Source organism: Ovis canadensis, chromosome 24 (genome assembly GCF_042477335.2).
Source record: "Ovis canadensis isolate MfBH-ARS-UI-01 breed Bighorn chromosome 24, ARS-UI_OviCan_v2, whole genome shotgun sequence".
NCBI classification, from domain to species: Eukaryota; Metazoa; Chordata; class Mammalia; order Artiodactyla; family Bovidae; genus Ovis; species Ovis canadensis.
In genome coordinates this window covers 22,958,213-22,978,540 of record NC_091268.1, presented here as the reverse complement: position 1 = coordinate 22,978,540, position 20,328 = coordinate 22,958,213, and the positions used below count along the sequence as shown (strand labels likewise).

Here is a 20,328-nt window from a genome sequence, read left to right as displayed (position 1 = left end):
TGCAATTATGTGGAGATAGTTGATGCTTTTGAGGCCTGTTTAAGTGTGGTCTCTTGCTGCAGCCGTGGGGTTCAGTTGTCCCCACAACCGAGGCAGTATCTGCCAGGTTTTCTGCCCAAGGTCCCGTCCCTGTGGGGCTTTCTCACTGTGGCTCCAGAGAGCAGGGCTGTTCCAGGCCAGGGTGAGCTATGGGGACTGTCCTTCCCTGGTCAGTGCTCAGCAAGGCTCTCGGAGAAGCCTGAGCACATCGCCTGGGCTCCCCTGGGCCCGCCATCTTGCAGAGGTCCCTATAATCCCCACAGTCTCTCAGATTCTGGGGTTTCCCTCCACAGTGCTGCTCCAGGCAGTGAGCTGGGGCCTTGGAGGGCTCGCGGGGTCCTGCACTGCCATCACTCAGCGTATGAAAATGGTTGTTGCCCTTGTACTAAAGTCCAGCGCAGGGGGCGCACTGCTTGTTCCCCATCGTGACCACCATGCGGCTGGTTCCTCGTGGGCTCTGGACACTGGGTTGGGTTTTGGGGCTCTTCCCGCATCTGGGGCTCATTTTTTTTGCTCTTGCCATCTTGCCGTTTGTTTAATAATTTCATAGTTGTGAAATCCAGTGTTTTACTCTGCTTTTTGTGCCTAAGAATGCCTTCCCTGAAGCATCAGCAGACAGTTCTTTTATCTCTTCTGTTGCTCTCCAGCCCACCCAGAGCCGTTCCTTTCTACCTGGGGCCAGTGTGGACCCGAGGTGCTCTGCCTGCCCCTCTGCCAGCGGAGAGCCCTGCTTATCTGTGCAGGCCTGTTTCTAGACCCTTCTGCTGGTCCATTGGCTACCATCCTTGGATCGCTTCTGGGTTCTTCCTTTTCAGCTTTCTGGTGGTATAATTGACGCAGTCATAAAGGGTTAATAAGTATTCATGATTTGATGTGCGTGGATATTGTGAGAGAATTATTCCCCCGTGTAGTCGGTGAGCCCGCCCATTATTTCACTACCGTTCATGTTTTAAATTTAGGGAGTGAGAACGCTTAGGTTCTGCTGTTCAGAGTTACACGTGGCCGCATTCTCGGCTGTTTCTAATGTTGCTGATGGTTGTTATTAATAAGACATCCACTCCATGTTATCATAAGACAAGATAATACTGTAAGATATTACGAAAAACCCAAACAAACTTTCTGGCCAACTCAGCAGCACCCGCAGTTTGCTTAAGAGTGTACACCGCTCCCCGGGTCAGTGAGGGTGCAGACCTGGGAGTCCGCGCTCATGGCTGCGGCTGTTGCCGTCCCCGTTCCTCTCTGGCGCCTGAATTGAGCGGTTGGCTGTGTTATACTCGGAGCTTCAGTGATGACTTCGGCTGACTTCGCTCTCTCTCTCTCTCCTGAAAGTATTTGAATCATTTGTGGACTACGTGGCGGTAGAACAGCTGGATGGCGACAATAAATACGACGCCGGGGAGCACGGCCTGCAGGTAACTGAGACTGTGGGCCGCTGTCCCCTGTGGTCCTCGCGCTCAGTGTTCAGACCCCATGCTTAACCGCGAGCTGGAGACCCCCTAGAGTCTGTCCATGCGCTGCTGGTGTGCAGCGCGTGGAAGCATCGTGTTTCTCAGTCTGGACGTGACGGCAGAGAGCTGGTCGTGTCGCTGGTGCCCGGCTGGGGAGGCCGTGGGCAGGAGGTGGCTGAGCCTCCTGTGGATCAGAGGCGGGACCGTCACCCGACTCCCCTGCCCCTCCCTCTCCATCCGATGCTGCCCCTGACTCACTGCGTCCTCCAACTCGGAACTTTGTCGTCTCTCCCGGGCGCGGGGAGACCTGCTCAGTTGCTGGACTCTGGTTTTGGTGGCTGGTGGCGATGGTGCTTTGCCTTGCCTTTTTGCTGGTTTTCTGACGATCCTAACTTCCGGCATGAGGGACCCGTTTCTGCTGTTTGTTGCCCAAGTGCTCGGTGTCCCCGCCCGTTTGCCGCTCGGCCTTGCAGGAACTCTGCGAGGCGCTGAGGGTGCGACCCAGCCGCAGTCTGCGTGGGCTGTGGCCTGTGCAGCCTGCCGTTCAGGCTGCTTGGTGGATCAGCAGTGTCCACATGGGCCCAACCACCCGGCCTTGTGATCTCGACCGACCGACTCAGCTAATTCATGAGTGTTTCAGACCGCCCCGTGTCTACCAAGCTTGCTAAAGCAGTGTGTGCATGAGCAAACCCGTGTTGCAGCGCGCCACAAACCTGCTGGCCTCCTGCCGGGTCAGGCCGCTCGGGGTGCTGGGGTGTAGATCAGGAAGTCTCTTAGGGAACATGCTGCTATATATGCTCAGGAAACAAGTCACAAGAGCCGCCCTTAGCCACACTGAATGTTTTGGGGTCTGGCTGAGCAATATGTATATTAGAGTCTCTGCAGACAGTGGCCAAGAAACAGGATCCTTCTGTTATTCTCCCGAGTGGTACTAAAACCATGCCATTCCTTTGCATGGCAGTGGGTTTCTGGGTTTTTGGTTTTCTTCTCAGAACTGCCCTGTTCTTTAGATATGAGAATGTACATCAGAGAACATTGCCACATAGGTGTGGCTGCTCGTGGACACCCGTTCCTCCAGGTGGGCGTTTCCTCACCGTTGTTGGACACAAGGTTCACAGCTCAGAAGGAAGGGCCGATGGCCTGGTGGCGGCTAGATTCGGCCAAGGCTGCTTTTAGTGAGAAAAGAGCTGGCCGAGGTGGAGCGGAGACGGGGGAGTGAGGCGGGGGCTGGGCAGAGGCCGTGCCAGCGGGCAGGGGACCTTGCTGTCAGCAAGAGGGAGTGTGTTCAGAAGTGGGAGTGAACGGCCAGCACTGACTGCCCCAGGGAGGGACGGTGCCCACAGGCAGCTTTCCTCTCTTCCATTTGGTTTTCTCACACTTCTCCAGAATTTCAGAGTCCTGTGCCTGTGTTGCTAGGGCAGCAAGTGCCTGTGCCTTGGTTTCCTTCCCCGTCACTGGGCAGTAAGATAGTGTGATACAGACTGAGAGGAGATCGTACACGTAGAGCATTTAAAGGCCCCTGTACCTGTCTCCCCAGCAGACTTCCCGCATGTGTTCCCATCCTGCTGTGAAATGCTTTGGTGGCTGGGAGAAGTAACCAGAGGCGAACTAAACCTGCGTTTCCTTTTCACTGTTCAGGAGGCAGAAAAAGGAGTGAAATTCCTGACGTTGCCACCAGTGTTACATCTGCAGCTGATGCGATTTATGTATGATCCTCAGACGGACCAAAACATCAAGATCAACGATAGGTAATCTAGAGTGGGCTTGTGAGACTTGAGATTTACCCAGCGTCCTGACGCAGGGGGTTAGTCTCGCTGCCTTGTTAAAGTCTTTGTATTCTCGCTATCGTCTCCCATTTGTTTAGGTTTCCCCTCTGCCTAGGTGTCCCGAAACAGACACCTCGGGACAAACTTTTTTTGGGGTGGAGGGGGGCGGTGCACTGGGAGGCTGAGCCTCACGGTGCGTGGGATCTTCCCGACCAGGGAGCAAACCCGTGCACCCTGCATTAGGAGTGTGGAGTCCCAACCACTGGGCTGCCAGGGAAGTCTGATCTGTACTTTTGAAGGGATGGCTTCAGGGGCTGCGAAGCCGTGTCTCCTGCCCAGGGAGACCCTCTGTCTGCCCTCAGGCAGATGGCACCCCGGGGAGGGTGCTTTCTGCTGCTCAGGCCCTGCTTGCCTTAGAAGTGGGGCTCCATATCCCTTCGTTGCTTTACCCGGGATTCTCCAATGTTTTGTTGTCTCTGGGTTCCCATCGACTTAGAGAATGTGCTAGAATTGTCAGGGCTGCTGGTGTGGGTGGGTGTGCTCCCCCCACCGCCCCATGTGTTTTCTAGGCCCTTAACGCACCTGTAAAAGTTTGGTACCCCCACACAGCTTCGTCTGGTTCAGCAGACAGAACTTGGAGCAGTGACTCTCTGCCCCTTGGTCAGAGGGTACAGCCTGACAGTAACCGGCCTCCTGGACGGCGGCCAGTCACCCCCGGACTCGGGGGAGGGCGTGGCTCAACCCCATTGCCTGCAGCGGCCGGGCCTGCTGGTCTCTGCTTGCCCCTCACTGTGGGCCCTGAGATGGCGGAGCTCGCAGACCAGTGGCCTGCAGGCACGTCCAACCTGCCCAGGAGCTTTGCTGGGCCCTCACCGTGGTTTTCTTCCTGGTTCTATTAGAATCGGTTGCTGACGTTTTTTCATGTCATGAGCTGTCACATGGGAGTCCTGTTTTCTGGCATCTGAGGCTTGATTTGAGAAGAATGCCTGCAGAGTACTTGTGTACATGGCATGCCGGCCCCGAGTCCCTGAGGGCAGTGTGGGGCTGGCTCTGCCTCCCACCTCAGTCCTCCAGGAGATGCCGCTTCCTAGAAAAGGCAGCGTGTTTTGTCGCAATATCCTGGAATTGGGGGATTCTGGTAGGTGTATCAGTACTCTGCAGGCATTTTTCTCAAATCAAGCCTCAGATTTTTGTCAATGTGCGAGTCATCTGAAGGAGTTCTGGGAAACTTTTCATCTGAAGGAGTTCTGGGAAGCTTGCATGTCAAATTCCCTGCCCTCTCCACATAACAAGGAGCCAGTGAATTAGAGGGCCTGGTAGCAAATGAGGTGAAGTGTCTTACCAGAAGTGAAACCTGGATTTCTCTTTAAATGATTTTTTTTGTTTTTAAATAGGTTTGAATTCCCTGAACAGTTACCACTTGATGAATTTTTGCAAAAAACTGATCCTAAAGACCCTGCAAATTACATTCTTCATGCGGTCCTGGTTCATAGTGGAGATAATCATGGTGGACATTATGTGGTTTATCTCAACCCCAAAGGGGATGGCAAAGTAAGTATGGGTCGGGGTGAGGTGGTCAAGAGGCTGTGTGGGAATTCAGTGACTCTCACTTCAGACTTGGCGTTGGCGGCCAAGGATTCCTTCTTGGCCTCTGACATGTCTGCACATTCTGATCTGTGTTAACTGCTGACACTTTCAAAGTGTATTTAAGTTGTGATAGTCCTTTATGTATACAGTCTTAGTATTGGACATTAGATCTGACAGGATCCCTTTACATCTGACACTTATCATCTGTGGCCCTCGAGGGTGGGGTGGCAACCAGTGCGTGTTCCCGCATGTGCCATGTATAATGAATACTCTGGCTTTGCCTGGTTCACGTGGATCCCATCATGTGACCTTCACCAGGAGGAGCAGATGGCGGGTCTGGGGGTCTGTGTCCAGGCCCAGCAAGGAACAGAGCAGGTTGAGCCCTGCAGGTTCACGCAGTGGGGGTTCATGATGGTGGGACCCCCACGGCCAGGTGCAGAGCCTGCAGCCATAGGCGTTACTGCCCGGTGGACTGTGATGGAGCCTGAGCTAAAGCTCGGCTGATATCTGAGCACCTTATAAAAAGTGCCCGTGGGTGGACGTCAGCAATTTCCCGGGAGTTTGGGACGAGGAAGGTGAGAGCGCTGGCGAGTTTCTGCAGGTCGCCCGCGGCAGAGGAGGTGTTTCAGGGAAACGCCACCTCCTCCTTTGTGCGCCTTACCCCTGTTGTTCCCATCACAGTGGTGTAAGTTTGATGACGACGTGGTGTCCAGGTGCACGAAGGAGGAAGCCATCGAGCACAACTATGGGGGCCACGACGACGACCTGTCCGTGCGGCACTGCACCAACGCCTACATGCTGGTCTACATCCGCGAGTCCAAGCTCAGTGAGTGCTCCGGGCGCCTGCCCTCGCCGGGCCAGCTCCCCTCCTGACCGCGAGCCTAGGAGCCGCAGGTCCAGATGCGTGGAGCTTGCCCTCCCGCCCTCCCGGCGTTGCCTGGGAGCAGCCGACGTGGGTTTGGATGTGGACTGAGGGTGGAGAGCAGCGTTACCTTAAAGGATGGCTTTTGTAATGCACAGAGGTGAAGGCAGGTGCCTTTGTCCCCCAGGTGAGGTTTTACAAGCTGTCACCGACCAGGACATCCCTCAGCAGTTGGTGGAACGATTGCAGGAGGAGAAGAGGATCGAGGCGCAGAAGCGGAAGGAGCGGCAGGAGGCCCATCTCTACATGCAAGTGCAGGTCAGCCTCCGGCCGGCGCGGCCGCTCCACGGACCTGGTCTTCCTCCCGCGTACAGGTGCCAGGGCAAGCAAGCCCTGTGAGCACACAGCCGAGCAGACCCTCGGGCTAGTCCCCTGACCGTTCAGAGTATTCTTTCCGGTTCAGGGGGCGGCTTAGATGAATGGGAGAGGTACTCAAGCTGCCAGAGAAGGCAGCGGTGTGCGAGCGTTCATGAATCGGGCAGGGGACTGGAGAGCAGCAGGTGAGCAGGGGCCGGGAGGGTGCTGTTGGGGTGCCAAGGGCTCCTGTTGGGTCATGATTTAGTTGCAGTTAGAAAACAGGCAGTTGTAACAAGTTGACTGAGTAAAAGGTACGTGTGCATCCTGGCTTTATAATTGGGGATTCTCACCCAGGTGGACCTGCAGTTGAAGCTTGGGGATGAGTTTAGACTGGCTGCATAGAAATGTTCGGTTTGGTCTTTTCTAAATAAATGACTGTCTGAGTTCATGCTTGGTCATTTGGGGTTTCTCTGCGTGGGTCTTCTGAAGAAGGCAAAAGACGGGTCACTCTTGCTCTTAGCACTGGAACCTTGGCTTCCGTCTGTGTGGCCTGGTTCTGTTCTGCCTTCTGGGTGTGAACCCTGGCCTGTGTCTCTACGCCTCTTGGCAGATCGTCGCAGAGGACCAGTTTTGTGGCCATCAAGGGAACGACATGTACGATGAAGAAAAAGTGAGATACACTGTGTTCAAAGTGCTGAAGAACTCCTCGCTTTCGGAGTTTGTCCAGAACCTCTCTCAGACCATGGTGAGTGCGCGTCCCCCTGCGGGCGGTGCTCTCCCTCCTCCACCCCTGGGTGTGGGTGGTCACCCCCGGGGCCGGTGCTGCTGGGCTCCCTCCCTCCCGGTCGTGCCCTCGGCAGCTTCCCTGCCGCCAGCTCACCGCTGCCCCACACATGGGGAGAGGTGTCAGCATCACTTCTCCCCCTTCTAATCATAGAACCGTCACCTTGATACCAAATTAAACTACAAACTGACTGTGCTTCGCTTAACTGAACTATGAATATTTCCAGGGATTCCCACAAGATCAGATTCGGTTGTGGCCTATGCAGGCGAGGAGCAACGGCACCAAGCGGCCAGCCATGCTGGACAACGAGGCCGACGGCAGCAAGACGGTGAGCGCGGCCAGTGGCCGGGCGGGCCCCGCCGTGCGGCCTGTGGTCCCATGGCACGGGATCGGACTTGTCATTACTCAAGTGTCTCTCAGCCGTTTAAGTCTCCTAAACCCAGCCTCTCTCTCGGAAATAGATGATTGAGCTCAGTGATAATGAAAACCCCTGGACGATATTCCTGGAAACAGTTGATCCGGAGCTAGCTGCTAGTGGAGCCACGCTACCCAAGTTTGATAAAGATCGTAAGTGCCCCCCTCGCCCAGCCTGGCACCCCCAGAGAGCGGAGTTAAGTCCTGGACCATCATGCTAAACACAGGGCTAAGCGTTTTCTCGCAAAGAAATCTCACTAGTCCCCAGAATACTCATTAACATCTCTACAGTCAGGTCAAGTCAGACCGACTGTGGGCTGTAGTATCTGGCAGGTGAGGAGAAGGTGGCAGCCACCGGTCATGTCCCCTGCTGTGCTGCTCTGCATGTGCAGAGGGGGCGGAGCAGGGTCGCTCTCAAGGGCCGGCAGTAAGTACTTGGCACTTTGTGGGCCATGACCCTCTGCCTGCCATTGGAGCAAGCAGGTGGCCACAGAGATTAGGCCAGAGAGCCTGCTGCAGCACAGCTTTATTTACAAAGCAGCTGGGTCTGAGTTGCTCTGTTGTACTGCTTCAAGTGGTCACTTCCCTGGCAAAAACGCAGACACGACCCTGAACAGGTATCCCCGGGTAGCTAGTGAGTATCGGCTCTCGAAGCTAGGTTTCCTACATTGTCTGCACTCACTCTCGTCTTCGCTGCCTCAGATGCAGCGCTTCCGTGGGTTTCATGTCTGAAATGGCGCTACAGCGCTGGGCTCAGCCTCTAGGAGCCCTCATGGCACGCAGCAGCTGCCAGTGCTCCGCCCTGTCACTTCAGCTGTTGCTAAAGCTTACTATGTGCACTTGTCAGCCTGGCACTGACTGGAAGATCCCACAGAGCCTGTCTGTTGACCTTGCAGATGATGTGATGTTGTTTTTGAAGATGTACGATCCCAAAACACGGAGCTTGAATTACTGTGGGCATATCTACACACCAATATCCTGTAAAATACGTAAGTCTGACTGCAGTCGCCTTCTGAGCAGGTTTTGCTCAAGTCGCCACATGTCGCAGCCTTGGATTCTTTATTTTCCTTGAACCTAGGTGACTTGCTCCCGGTTATGTGTGACAGAGCAGGATTTATCCAGGATACTAGCCTTATCCTCTATGAGGTTTGGATCCTTATTTTTCTGTAATTCTCACGTCGGTGGTGGTTTGGGAAGGACGGCTCCTGTCTGTGTGGCTCCCCCTGAATTTGCAGTGTGAAGACCACAGCCAAGTGGGCTGGTGTCAAGTCAGGATTCTCTGTCCGCTTCTGACTGTCTCCTCTGTGGGTGTCAATGATTATTATTAAAAACGTAGAGCTAATGGAATTGGGTGTAGAGAAAGGACATAGAGTGTGTGGCCATATTAAACACTGGACAGGTGTTGGGTTATAACCATACCGTTTCTTTCACTGCAGGAAGTTAAACCGAATTTAACAGAGAGAATTCAGGACTATGATGTGTCTCTTGACAAAGCCCTCGATGAGCTAATGGATGGTGACATTATAGTGTTTCAGAAGTACGTACCCTTTGAAGGGCTTTTCTCTCTTTGCACGAAGATCCGAAGTCCTGGAACCAGAAAACAGATCACCTCTAGACCCTGAGACACGTTTTGTTTGGTGTTGGCAGCATCTTAACTGCAGCTGGCCTCCTCTTGAGTTTGGGAGTTAGGGGTGGTGAGCTTTTTCCTCACTGGATGCCTTTAGTTCCTAAAAATGGTGACAGTGAGCGTGATAACTATTTTCAGGGGGACAGAGGTCTTCATGGAATAGCGAAAGTGTTGTGTTTTCCTGAAAACATGAAATTCCTTAGCCTGCACCTACTCGGGTAATCGCTTGAGTCTGTCTTCACGAGAGCCAGCAGGTGTGTGGTCTGAAGGCAGCCTGGTGGCACAGCCAGGCTCCTGAGGCCTTCTGGCTGGGCAGGACAGTCCTGGACCCTGGCCACGGGGAGGCCGCCAAACATGGGGCCAAGAGCGGAGCGGCAGGCTTCTCCTTAAGGGCCAGGCAGTGAGGATTGTAGGTTTAGTGGTGACCCGCTCCCGTCGAAGGAAAGTGCCAGCTCACCAAGCCCCGGTCAGGGAAGGGACCCTGCACAGCCGGCAGGGTGGGCCCCGCCGTGCGTCCTGAGTCCTCCTCCTTGTCCAGAGGGCACCGTTCTGTCTCGGGAGTGAGATCAGGCGTGGAAAGCAGCCACTCAGGGCTCACCTTCTGTCCGCGGTCCCGTTTTCCTGGTGGCCGGGCAGGCTCCCGGCTTCGGGAAACGCTGGCCCGAGTTGAGATCCGCAGCGCTCGTGCCACTGTTGCGTGGGAGACGGTGCCTTTTTAAAACAAGCGAACAGTGAACCTTGGCCTGGACTTCGATCGTCTGTGTTTCTTCCACTTCCCCAGGGATGACCCCGAGAACGATAATAGTGAATTACCCACTGCAAAGGAATACTTCCGAGACCTCTACCACCGTGTCGATGTGATTTTCTGTGATAAAACAATCCCCAACGATCCTGGGTTTGTGGTGACACTGTCAAATAGGATGAATTATTTCCAGGTATTGGATCAAACACTCTTCCCTTCAGATTCCACACCAGGAAGACCACATTCTTACATTAAAACTATCTTGCTGATGAGGCTGTGTAGTGGATTTGGTTCTGGGGGAGGGGTTACCATCCACTGTCTGAGGAAGTTCCTGCTCCAGGCTGGTTGGTGTTGATGGTACCCGGGACCAGAAGCAGTGTCCCCCTGACTCCCCCGCCCCCGGCCATGTTCTCTTCAAGATCCTCCCTACCCCTCAGCAGCTTTGCTTCTGTTTTAATATGCCAAGTGTGAGCTATTAAAATAATAGCCTAAAGAAAATATAGACCTCCCCATTAAAAGTGAAAAGTGCTTTTAAAGTTCTTCCTCAGATATGCTGTTCCCATGGAGACATACTAAGAAATATAGTTTATCCCTGTTAAATAATAAATTTCTGGGGCATTTAAACTCCGGCAGCTTATGCCCCGTTCGAACATTAAGCAGTTCGTCAGTGCTAAGTGCACGGGCCAGGCTCAGTTTGCTCTGAGGATGGAAGCCTCACTCTCTGCTCCCCTCCAGGTGGCAAAGACGGTCGCCCAGAGGCTCAACACCGACCCGATGCTGCTCCAGTTCTTCAAGTCTCAAGGGTGAGCCGAACCCGCAGACGCCCGCCGTCGTCGAGTCCTGACTGCTTGCTTTCCATAGCCTGTCCATTAGTTAGAGCCCCTGATGGACACAGCTCACAGCCGGCCACCTCGCCTTGCCTAGTTTCAGCGTAGAATTGTCACCACTTACATCTTGACCCCACTGCTCCAAGGTGTCAGAATAGCAGGCAGCCTTGTCTAAAGCCAGCCAGCCTTACTCTAAAGACCACACGCCTCCCCTCCCGTGTTCTGGCTGGGCCCATCCCAGCCAGGACTCCGTGTACCGTGCAGACAACATTCCCGTGTGACAGATGCAAGGACTGGGGACCCGGGGATGGGGGTCACATTTCAGGGCGAGGGGGCAGGGCAGAGGCTTGCTTTGATGCTCACTCACGGGTGTGTGTTTCAGGCAGATAAACAAGCCTTGTATTGATGTACCGTTCTCTTGTGTAGTTACAGGGATGGCCCAGGTAATCCTCTTAGACATAATTATGAAGGTACTTTAAGAGATCTGCTACAGTTCTTCAAGCCTAGACAACCTAAGAAACTGTACTATCAGCAGGTATGAGCCCAAGTTAACAGACTGGGTCATAGAAGACTCGGGTTTCTGTTGGGATGGGTCTAAAATGCCTTTCTTTTTTCTTAACAGCTTAAGATGAAAATCACAGACTTTGAGAACAGGCGAAGTTTTAAGTGTATATGGTTAAACAGCCAATTTAGGGAAGAGGTAAGTATTTTCATGGTATGAAATTTTATTTTTATTGTGGCTTGTTTATTGTTTCTCTCTCCTTATGCCTTGAAAAACTTCCTGGTAACAGGGTCAAAGGGCTTCCCTGGTGGCTCAGCAGGAAAAGACTCTGCCTGTAGTGCAGGAGACATGGGTTTTATCCCTGTGTCAGGAAGATGCCCTGGAGAAGGGAATGGCAACCCCACTCCGGTATTCTTGCCTGGAGAATCCCATGGACAGAGGAGCCTGGTGGGCTACAGTCTGTAGGGTCACAGTCCGTAGGGTCACAAAGAGTTGGACATGACTGAAGCGTCTTGACAACTAAAACAACCACAGAAAGGTCATAAGCGGCAGCGTGTGTTAGAGACCCTGCCCCAGCGTCTGAGAACTGGATGGGAGGTGGGGTGACCTCTGTCCTCCCCCGCCCCAGGGGCTGCAGCGGAGTGACGGTGTGACAGTGTCGGGGACTGTTGTCACCAACGGGGACCTGCATGCTTGGCCTTGGGGCCGGCAGCCTCTCCTGGCACCTCGCAGGCGCCCTGCCCTGTGTTGGGTGACTCCTCTGGCAAGTCAGACCCCTAGCCGTTCGCCTCTCTGGCCCCACCGGGTGGAGAGGGACCTGGACCACACGCCATCAGTGTTGCCCCCTGTGCACTCTGTCGGGGTGAGGAGACAAGCTCCACCCTGGGCCTCCTCGTCTGTCTCAGCGTTGAGAACTGGACAGGCTCTTCGTGACTGTTCTGGGGGAGAAATTCCTGAGGAGCTGTCCTGGGAACCGCGAGCTTTCTGCCTCAATCTGGCCGTTGATAGATGCACAGCACTGTGGGGTGGGTCCCAGGCTGGGCGGGTGGTCTGCGTGAAGGTCGGCAGGGAGGTGTCAGAGCTGAGTGCACAGGCCCCGCGTGTGTCATGGTTCCCCTAAAGCCTTGATCTTGTCATTTCTTAGGAAATAACACTATATCCAGACAAGCACGGGTGTGTCCGGGACCTGTTAGAGGAATGTAAAAAGGCTGTGGAGCTCGGCGAGAAGGCATCAGGGAAACTTAGGTGAGTATTTCCCGGAGATGGAGGTTGGGGTGGCCCCAGCCTGACCCCACCATTGCCCCTGATGCATCATTACCGTACTTGGCTTTTCTGTCCTTGGCAGCAATTTATTTAAATATTTCGTGGTTTTTCATCCGTTTTTCCCTCCCTGATTCTTGACACTAATTAGCAGCAGTACAAAGGGAAATTCACGCAGAAAAAGCCAAGCAGAGGAAGTGAACTCAAGCAGAATGATCGGCTGAAACTGGAAAACTTGGGGCTCGCTTGTGTTGGGGAAATCGGGTTGCTTATCCTCCATTTCTCTCGTGTTCGGGCCGAGGGAAGAAGCACCAGATTTGATGATCAGTTTTTTTTTCCGAAAGTTGGGTTCTCTTCTTACCACCTTGTCTTCCGGGCAGCACAGAGGATGAAACAGTCCTTCGGGCTATTGGTCCCCAGAATGTTTTCTTTGCAAAATTAACAGAAGAATGAGGCCTTTATTATCTAACGAGTGAGAAGAATATCACCAACCCTGCTTACTCTGGAACCATTGTGGGAAAGGCCTGCACAGGTCCCTCCCCAGGCCCTGGCCCAAGGGTCCCCTTCAGACTGGCCTTACCACACTTTCCGAGGGGACCCCCGGCCAGTGTTCTGTCTGCTCCCCATGGATACCTGCTTTTGACACTTAGATCTTGATAAGGACAAGCAGATCTCCATACTTTGTAATAAAACCCTTGTAGAAAACCATTTGTTGGCTTTTTCCCCATGAGTTTGTGTAGTTGATTTTCTTCCTTGCTTTGCACAGGCTGCTAGAAATTGTAAGCTACAAAATTATTGGTGTGCATCAAGAAGATGAACTATTAGAATGTTTATCTCCTGCGACGAGTCGAACGTTTCGAATAGAGGTGCGTGTCCTCTGACTGCAGCGAGGGGCAGGGGCTGGGGAGTTGGGAGGGGGTTGCTATGACCTGGTGGGAGGTGGGGGCCGTGGCTTGTTCAGGTAACACAGCAACTCCCAGAACATGCTGCCATCCCTGGGGTTAATTCTCCCAGGTTTTGAAATTTTAAATGTTGATACAGTAGACCTGACCTAAAAGCTACTGTTTCAAGTGTCCGCTTCATTTGGTGACATGAGTACGTCCATGTTGTTGGACAGTTGTCACCGCTGTCCATCTGCCCCCAAGGCCCCCGCCCCACCCCCCCACTCACAATGTGTCGCTTGTTTGTCCCTAGAAATTGATTTCAGTGGTGGATCGCCAAGCACATCTAATCAGAAACCCGAGCCCTGATAATTGTAAAGCGGCTGAGATTGCCGCAGTAGCTGCAGTGATTCATCATTTGGTCTCTTTGAGGTTTAGATCTTTCTTCTGACTTTAAACCCTCATCATTCTCGTGAGCCCCTAACGTGACCTTGTGGCAAAAATCTGCCCTCACTTCCTTGCTTTAGGAACGAGTCAAAGAGTTCGGAATCCAAACGTGCAGTGCTGTGTTGGCCTTAACCGAACGTCTGCCCACTCTGTGTGTCCCCAGGAAATACCTTTGGACCAGGTAGACATCGACAAGGAGAACGAGATGCTCATCACGGTGGCTCACTTCCACAAGGAGGTGTTCGGGACATTCGGGATCCCATTCTTGCTGAGGATACACCAGGTGAGGCGTCCTTCTGCCGGCTGGCTGGCCGCCCCGGGTCTGCCCCACTCAGCCTGGGACACTGCCCCAGGCGGCTGCACAGGTGGGCGTGAGCCGTGTGAGCATACACGCCCTTTGTCGTCTGCAGGGCGAGCATTTCAGAGAGGTGATGAAGCGGATTCAGAGTCTGCTGGACATCCAGGAAAAGGAGTTTGAAAAGGTATACGTTTCTTGGATACCGGCAAGTCATTTGTTGGGTGGGATGCTAAAGCCTTGGCTCTTTTTTTGCCAGAGGTGTGAGTTTCGCTACTCTTTGGAATTAACGGAGTTTTCCGTTTTTGTCTGTCAGTTTAAATTTGCAATTGTGATGATGGGCCGACATCAGTACATAAACGAAGATGAGTATGAAGTAAACTTGAAAGACTTTGAACCTCAGCCTGGTAAGAGCCCTCCCGTGGAGACGCAGGCCGTCAGGGCCCAGGGGGCAGGTGGCCCTGGGTTCGAGGACCAGGCCTCCCTTTCCTGGCTGGGGAGTGAGCCTCGTTCTCGTCCTCTGTGGAGCAGGGAGGGACAGTGGCCTGCCTCCGGTGACCTTGGCAGGTGTCACACGATGGCGAGGGGGGTAGCGCCTGACAGTGCCACATGGGGAGCCAGTGACCTTGGTGGGGTGTGGGGGCCCGTGCTGCCCAGGAGGCCCCTCGGCTGCTCCTGACCCCAGGGCCCGAGTGCTGGCTCAGTGGTCTGACCATCTCCTCTCCCTACCAGGTAACATGTCTCACCCTCGGCCGTGGCTCGGGCTTGACCACTTCAACAAAGCCCCGAAGAGGAGTCGCTACACATACCTTGAAAAGGCCATCAAAATCCATAACTGACTTCCTCCCCGGCGGGCGGGCGAGGCGGACCGTGGTGGGTGTGTCCCTTACCAACAGCCGAGAACTCTGGTGCGTGAGCACCACCCCACGTCTTCAGCAAGAGGATTTGCTGCTGGTGTTAATTTTATTTTGTTGAGGCTGTTCAGTTTGGCTTCTCTGTATCTATTGATTGCCCTTTTTGAGAAAAATGAAGGTGTTTTTATAAAGCTTGGATGCCAATGAGAGTTATTTTACGGTGACCACAATGCCAGGCGCTGTCAGCGTATCGGGGTGCGGCCGGCGGGCGCGGCGCTGGGCGGGCGCGGCTGACCCCCTCCCCGGGGCCCGGCCACCAGCCCGCAGTTAGGAAGTCTTCTGTTTAGGCTCGTCTGACGTCTTTCCCTCAGTTATACTTTCAATGACCTTTTGTGCATCTGTAAAGGCGAAGCAGAGAAACTCACAACCTAATAAATAGCGCTCTTTCCTTCACTGGTGTCCTGTTGCCCCTTCCTGGGTCTCCCCGGCTGCCTGGGTCTTTTTAATAAACTCGTCTCCCTTCCGTCAGCCCCTGCGTCCCACAGCCCGTTTGCAGAGCAGATGCACTGAATACAGGCTTGACCAGACACTTTGGGGTCTTTTTATTCAATTGGAAAAAAAAAAAAAAACACTGTTCAAATCCAGTTAAGGTGTACTATGCTGCCTCTGGGTAAACCTAATGATCTCAAGAGTTCATTCGAGCAGGTGAAAAAATTATAAATGGACTCGTCTGCTTCAAATGGGACAGACGGAACCAAGAAAGGAGGGCCTTTTAGCTAAGAGGGTATGCCCACTGGTGTTCGCAAGCTGTTGACTTTGTATAAAAAAAGTTAAAAAAAAAAAAAAGTTAAATAAAAAGCAAAAAAAAAAAAGGCAGAATGAGATTGTATATTTAAGGAATGGACATGTACAGTTGACCACGGGGAGGAGGTGGTGGCTTCTGTCGGGTGACGGAGTGGCCCCCAGAGGTGCCCACATTCATCGTGTGTGGTTTTCTTTCAGTCCGGCTGTCTCCTTTGGAGCTGACGCCAGCTGCGTGTCTAGTTTTGAGTGCAGTAAAATAGAATCAGCAGATCACACTTAGTTTTCATCCTTTTCCAATATTTTTCTGTTTGTTTCTGTAGCAGCAGTGTACACCAACTCTTCCTGTATATTGCCTTTTTGCTGGAAAATGTTGTATGTTGAATAAAATTTTCTATAAAAATGATAATTCAGTGAGTTGACGTGGAAGTTGAGGGAGCCATCAGCTCTCCCTGCAGGTAGGCCCGGGGAACCTTTTATCACTTCATGGCAAGGTTTTGGGGGTTCTTGCCTCCTCTTCCTCCTCCTGTTGAAGCTGAAGAGATTGAGGTTTTCCAGGCAGGAGTCGAGTACACTGAGATGACTGTAAATACGGGAATGACCGAAGGCGTGGTCCAGGGGGAGGTGGCCTCGCGTCCCCCACCTGACACGGCGTGTCCACTGGCTGCTCTCCACCTGGAGGCGGGCTTCCTGCCCGGGTCCCTGCAGTGACCATGGACAGCGCTGTCTTCCTGCAGAAAGTCACTCCCCGGGTGCACGACTTTGAACGTTTATTAAATTATTCGGGATTTTTTGTTTTTTAGGTTTTGGCCGACGGTAGATCAAAGTCTTGGGTCACTGAAACTTAAAAGGCTTTTCTCAAAGTCCGTTTCACAGTGTGGGCAGTCAGCACACACTGCCTGTGATTCTCTTCCATTCCTTCCCAGCCACAGCCTGAGTCCAAGTTCATAAAACCGATGGGGGCAGCGGGGATGGGGCTGGACCTGAAAATAACTCCTCGCTTGGGGACCCCGGAACCACAGTGTATTGTTCTCGAGGGGCTTGAGGTTCCTGTTACTACCAGAAACAGTCCAGTGGGAGAAAGGGTCTCCTTGATGAGAGGAGCAAACTGTTTGCAAACATCCATTTCAAATGTCAAGGTCAAACCACAGATCCCTGCTGTGGGGTGGGCGATACTGGCATTTCCTCGAATAGGAAATGGCAACCAACTTTAGGATTCTTGCCTGCAAATTTCCACGGACAGAGGAGCCTGGCAGGCTACAGCCCATGGGGTCGCAAAGAGTCGGACAGGACTTGAGCCGCTGAGCGTGTGCTGGCATTTCTGCCAGTCTAGGCCTTGGCGTTCTGACCACTCAGTGCCCAGTGGAATGACCTAAGTAGTGGCGGAGGGGGGTATGCTCTGTCCCCTGCCCAGGGAGAGAGCTACACGCCCCAGGTGTCTACTGAGTATCTGAAATGTGACTGAAGTAGCAGAGGTGAATTTTTATCACTGATGTAATTTTTTTTACTTATTTGGCTGAGTCAGGTCTTTCCTGTGCCATGTAGGATCTTTTGACGTGGCATGGGCTTATTTTCCCAGTGGTGGCGGTGATTTAGTCGGTAAGTCGTGTCCAGCTCTTCCCCATGGACTGTACATTGCCAGGCTCTTCTCTCCGTGGGATTTCCCAGGCAAGAATACTGGAGTGGGTTGCCATTCCCTTCTCCAGGGGATCTTCCCGACCCAGAGATTGAACCTTGGTCTTCTGCATTGCAGGCAGATATTTTACCCACTGACCCACCAGGGAACACTCAGGCCAGAGTCCCTGGTACTGCAAGGCAGTTTCTTGACCGCTGGACCACCAGGGAAGTCCCTGGTTTAGTTGTAAATCGCTGCATGTGACTGAGGCGTCCTGACCACATTTTCCTCGCTTTGTGGTGGTGGTGGTATGGTGAGTTCCCTCGAGCCGTCTTGAGTTAGTACATAAAGCCCTCGTTAGTGCCTGAGAGTTTTCTTGACCTCATTAGAGGAAGCCATGGGGGCATCCAGGGGCAGGGTGGGAACCAAATGAAATAAGGGCCCAATTCCCCCAAGGTCCTCCTTCAGCACCTCGTGCCCTCTGTTAACTTCTAATGAGGGCTGGAAGCAGGGCCCCGGGCACCCTGGGGAGCAGGCCGATCAGAGTGGTGTCTGCACGTTCAGAGGCAGGGTCCCTTTACAGCAGAGGTCTGAGAGGGCACTGACCCACCGGGGTTGGAAGGGGGCGGGCAGGCACCATCAGTGGAGGGATCCTGGATGGTGTGTATGCTAAGTCTCTCAGTCATGTCCGACTCTGACACTGTGGACTGTAGCCCTCCAGGCTCCTCTGTCCATGGGGTTCTCCAGGCAAGAATACTGGAGTGAGTTGGCTGCTCTAGGAGATCTCAACCCAGGGGTTGAACCCGCGTCTCAGGTCTCCTGCATTGGCAGGGAGATTCTTCACCACTAGCGCCACCTGGGAAGCCCCTCTCACAGCAAGATAGAGCCAATTTGATACGTGTGCCCACTGCAGTGTCCTTGCCTGGAGAATCCCGTGGACAGAGGAGCCTGGTGGGCTCCACAGAGTTGCGAAGAGTCGGACATAACTGAAGCGAGTCAGCTTGCATGCGGAGTTATGAGATGCTGTGGGAGAGAACCCGCACTCAGAGCCCCGTGGAGCCTCGCCCAGTCCCTTCCCCACAGCAGAGAGGCGGCCCCTCATCTGTTCAGACCCAGCGCTGCACAGGTTGGAGCTGTTATTGGGCTGGTTCGTTCCACCCCACCCCGCGCTGGGCAGGCGGTGGATACATGGGATGGCAGCGCGGCCGCGCTTGGCTTTCCCGACCCCGCGGCACCTCTGGCATCTCCTGCCTCTGGCAGGAAGCCGCGGGAGGCATCCCCAGTGCCTGCCACACTGTGCCTGTGTTGGGGTGGGGGTGTTCTTTGTCTCGTCTCGGGGGGCCCATGTGGTTGGGAAGACCAGAGCAAGGGTCCTGATAAAGGCCGTCACCACTGAGCACACCATGGGCCGGCAAGGAGGCAAGTGACCAGGACAGAGAGGGAGTGAAGCCCCTGGGCTGGGCACTCAGGGCCTGCTGAGTGCAGAGCTGGCCTGGAGACCCACACTCACTTGCCACCCCTTTCTGAGTGCTGCCTCCCTGCTGGAAGGAGGGGAACCCCACTTTAAGATGAGAGCTTTGGGAGAAAGAGGGGCTGGGCCAACCTCCTCCGCCTCCCCCAGTCCAAGCCCTGGCCCGTCCTGGCCAGCCCTGGAGGTCTGTTCAGATGAAGAAGGAGCCTGGGGAAGCCTCAGGGAGAGAATGGGGTCCCATGCACCCCAGCCTGGGTCTACAGTGAGGTCTGGGGACCCAGAACCAAGGCCTCGGACATCAAGGGGTGGGATTTCCCTGGTGGTCCAGTGGTTAGGAATCCACCTAGCAGTGCTGAGGATGCAGGTTCGATCCCTGGTTTGGGGACAGAGATCCCACATGCCTTGGAGCAGCTAAGCCCACACACCACAACTAAGACCCAACATAGCCAAATAAATATTTTTTTAAAGCAACAAAATAAACAGACTAAGAAGTGGGAATGGTGTTCTAGGTCAAGTTGTCTGAGGCAGCGAGTGAGGAGGCTCTGGGATGACAGGGACTTCAGGGGCTGGGCCAAGGGGACAGCCCGAAACCTGCTGAACCCACCTGTGCACAGATTTTTTTTTTTTTCCCACACACATTGCTATGCACAGATTTTGAAGCCGAAAAATCTGGATTTTTTTTTTTTTTAAGTTGACACTGGGCAGTCTGAGTCAGAGTGGCCTGGAGTGGCTCCCTGGGCTCATGGACCACTGCTGGGGAGCTAGGCAGGGCCTCGTGGGTGGACCGTGGTGACTGAAGCAGGCCAGTCAAGGAGGGGTCCAGGACACTACCCACAGCCGGCACTGTGTTGGCCGTGGGACCAAACACTCCTGCCCGTGGACCTCTCTGGAGATCTGAGCAAAACCCGGCAGGTTGCCTGATGGGCACAGGATCAGACGGCCAGCTGGAGCTCTGCAGACGGGTCTGTGTCCTGGCCTGGTTCTGGCAGAGCCAGGCAGGCTCGGTGACTCTGGCCCCCCTGGCCTGGGTGCCTCTGCAGGGCTGTGGGCCTCCAAACCACAGATTGACCAAGTCCCAGCTCCACTCCTTACTCAGGGTTGTGGTGGCCCGCGAACCTGCCTGGCCTTCCTGGTGGTCAGTACACACAGGTGGTCCACTGGTGCCCCCGTCCTGATGTATTACGAATGGGAAGTTGTTTCCCAGGGCTGGATGCCTAGTTTGTGTCAGATGCTTCATCTTCATCTTTTCACACACACACACACACACACACACACTTTTATTTGTTTGTTTATTTTTGGCTGCACTGCGTCTTCATTGCCGCACCGGCTTTTCTCTGCTTGCAGCGAGCAGAGGGCTACTCTCCAGCTGGGATGTGTGGGCCTCTAGTCGCAGCGGCTTCTCTTGTTGCAGAGCGTGGGCTCCAGGGCGAGCGAGCTTCAGTAGTTGCAGCACGGGGGCTCAGTAGTTGTGGCCCCCAGACTTCAGAGCACAGGCTCAGTAGCGGAGGCAGGCGCATGGGCTTAGCTGCTCCTCGGCACGTGGGGTCTTCCCGGATCAGGGATCCCCTGTGTCTCCTGCACTGGCAGGCGGATTCTTCACCACTGAGCCACCAGGGAAGCCCAGATGCTTCATCTTCTAACCTTAAAAATCTGAAGTCCCAGGGCCTTCCCCGGTGGTCCGACTCTGCACTTCCTTTGCGGGGCAGGGGAGGGCACGGGTTCCTGGTCGGGGAAGCTCTGCATGCCTCG

General features: G+C 54.0%; 1 protein-coding gene across 4 annotated transcripts in view; it reads left to right on the top strand.

Moving 5' to 3' along the window:
* The window catches only part of USP7 (ubiquitin specific peptidase 7), a 55,446-nt gene extending 40,301 nt beyond the window's left edge, over positions 1–15,145 (top strand). For all 4 annotated transcript variants that reach the window (XM_069570152.1, XM_069570151.1, XM_069570150.1 and 1 more), the window contains 21 exons: positions 1,369–1,451; positions 3,126–3,235; positions 4,648–4,804; positions 5,522–5,666; positions 5,890–6,020; positions 6,670–6,804; positions 7,070–7,171; positions 7,305–7,410; positions 8,154–8,246; positions 8,336–8,403; positions 8,694–8,794; positions 9,666–9,819; positions 10,362–10,429; positions 10,880–10,988; positions 11,076–11,153; positions 12,100–12,200; positions 12,982–13,081; positions 13,707–13,826; positions 13,954–14,025; positions 14,155–14,245; positions 14,571–15,145. In XM_069570152.1, the coding sequence (XP_069426253.1) occupies positions 1,369–1,451; positions 3,126–3,235; positions 4,648–4,804; positions 5,522–5,666; positions 5,890–6,020; positions 6,670–6,804; positions 7,070–7,171; positions 7,305–7,410; positions 8,154–8,246; positions 8,336–8,403; positions 8,694–8,794; positions 9,666–9,819; positions 10,362–10,429; positions 10,880–10,988; positions 11,076–11,153; positions 12,100–12,200; positions 12,982–13,081; positions 13,707–13,826; positions 13,954–14,025; positions 14,155–14,245; positions 14,571–14,677 (2,231 nt within the window). In that variant the 3' untranslated portion in view covers positions 14,678–15,145. The remainder of the gene's footprint in view (positions 1–1,368; positions 1,452–3,125; positions 3,236–4,647; positions 4,805–5,521; positions 5,667–5,889; positions 6,021–6,669; positions 6,805–7,069; positions 7,172–7,304; positions 7,411–8,153; positions 8,247–8,335; positions 8,404–8,693; positions 8,795–9,665; positions 9,820–10,361; positions 10,430–10,879; positions 10,989–11,075; positions 11,154–12,099; positions 12,201–12,981; positions 13,082–13,706; positions 13,827–13,953; positions 14,026–14,154; positions 14,246–14,570) is intronic.
* The last annotated feature ends 5,183 nt before the right edge of the window (positions 15,146–20,328 follow it).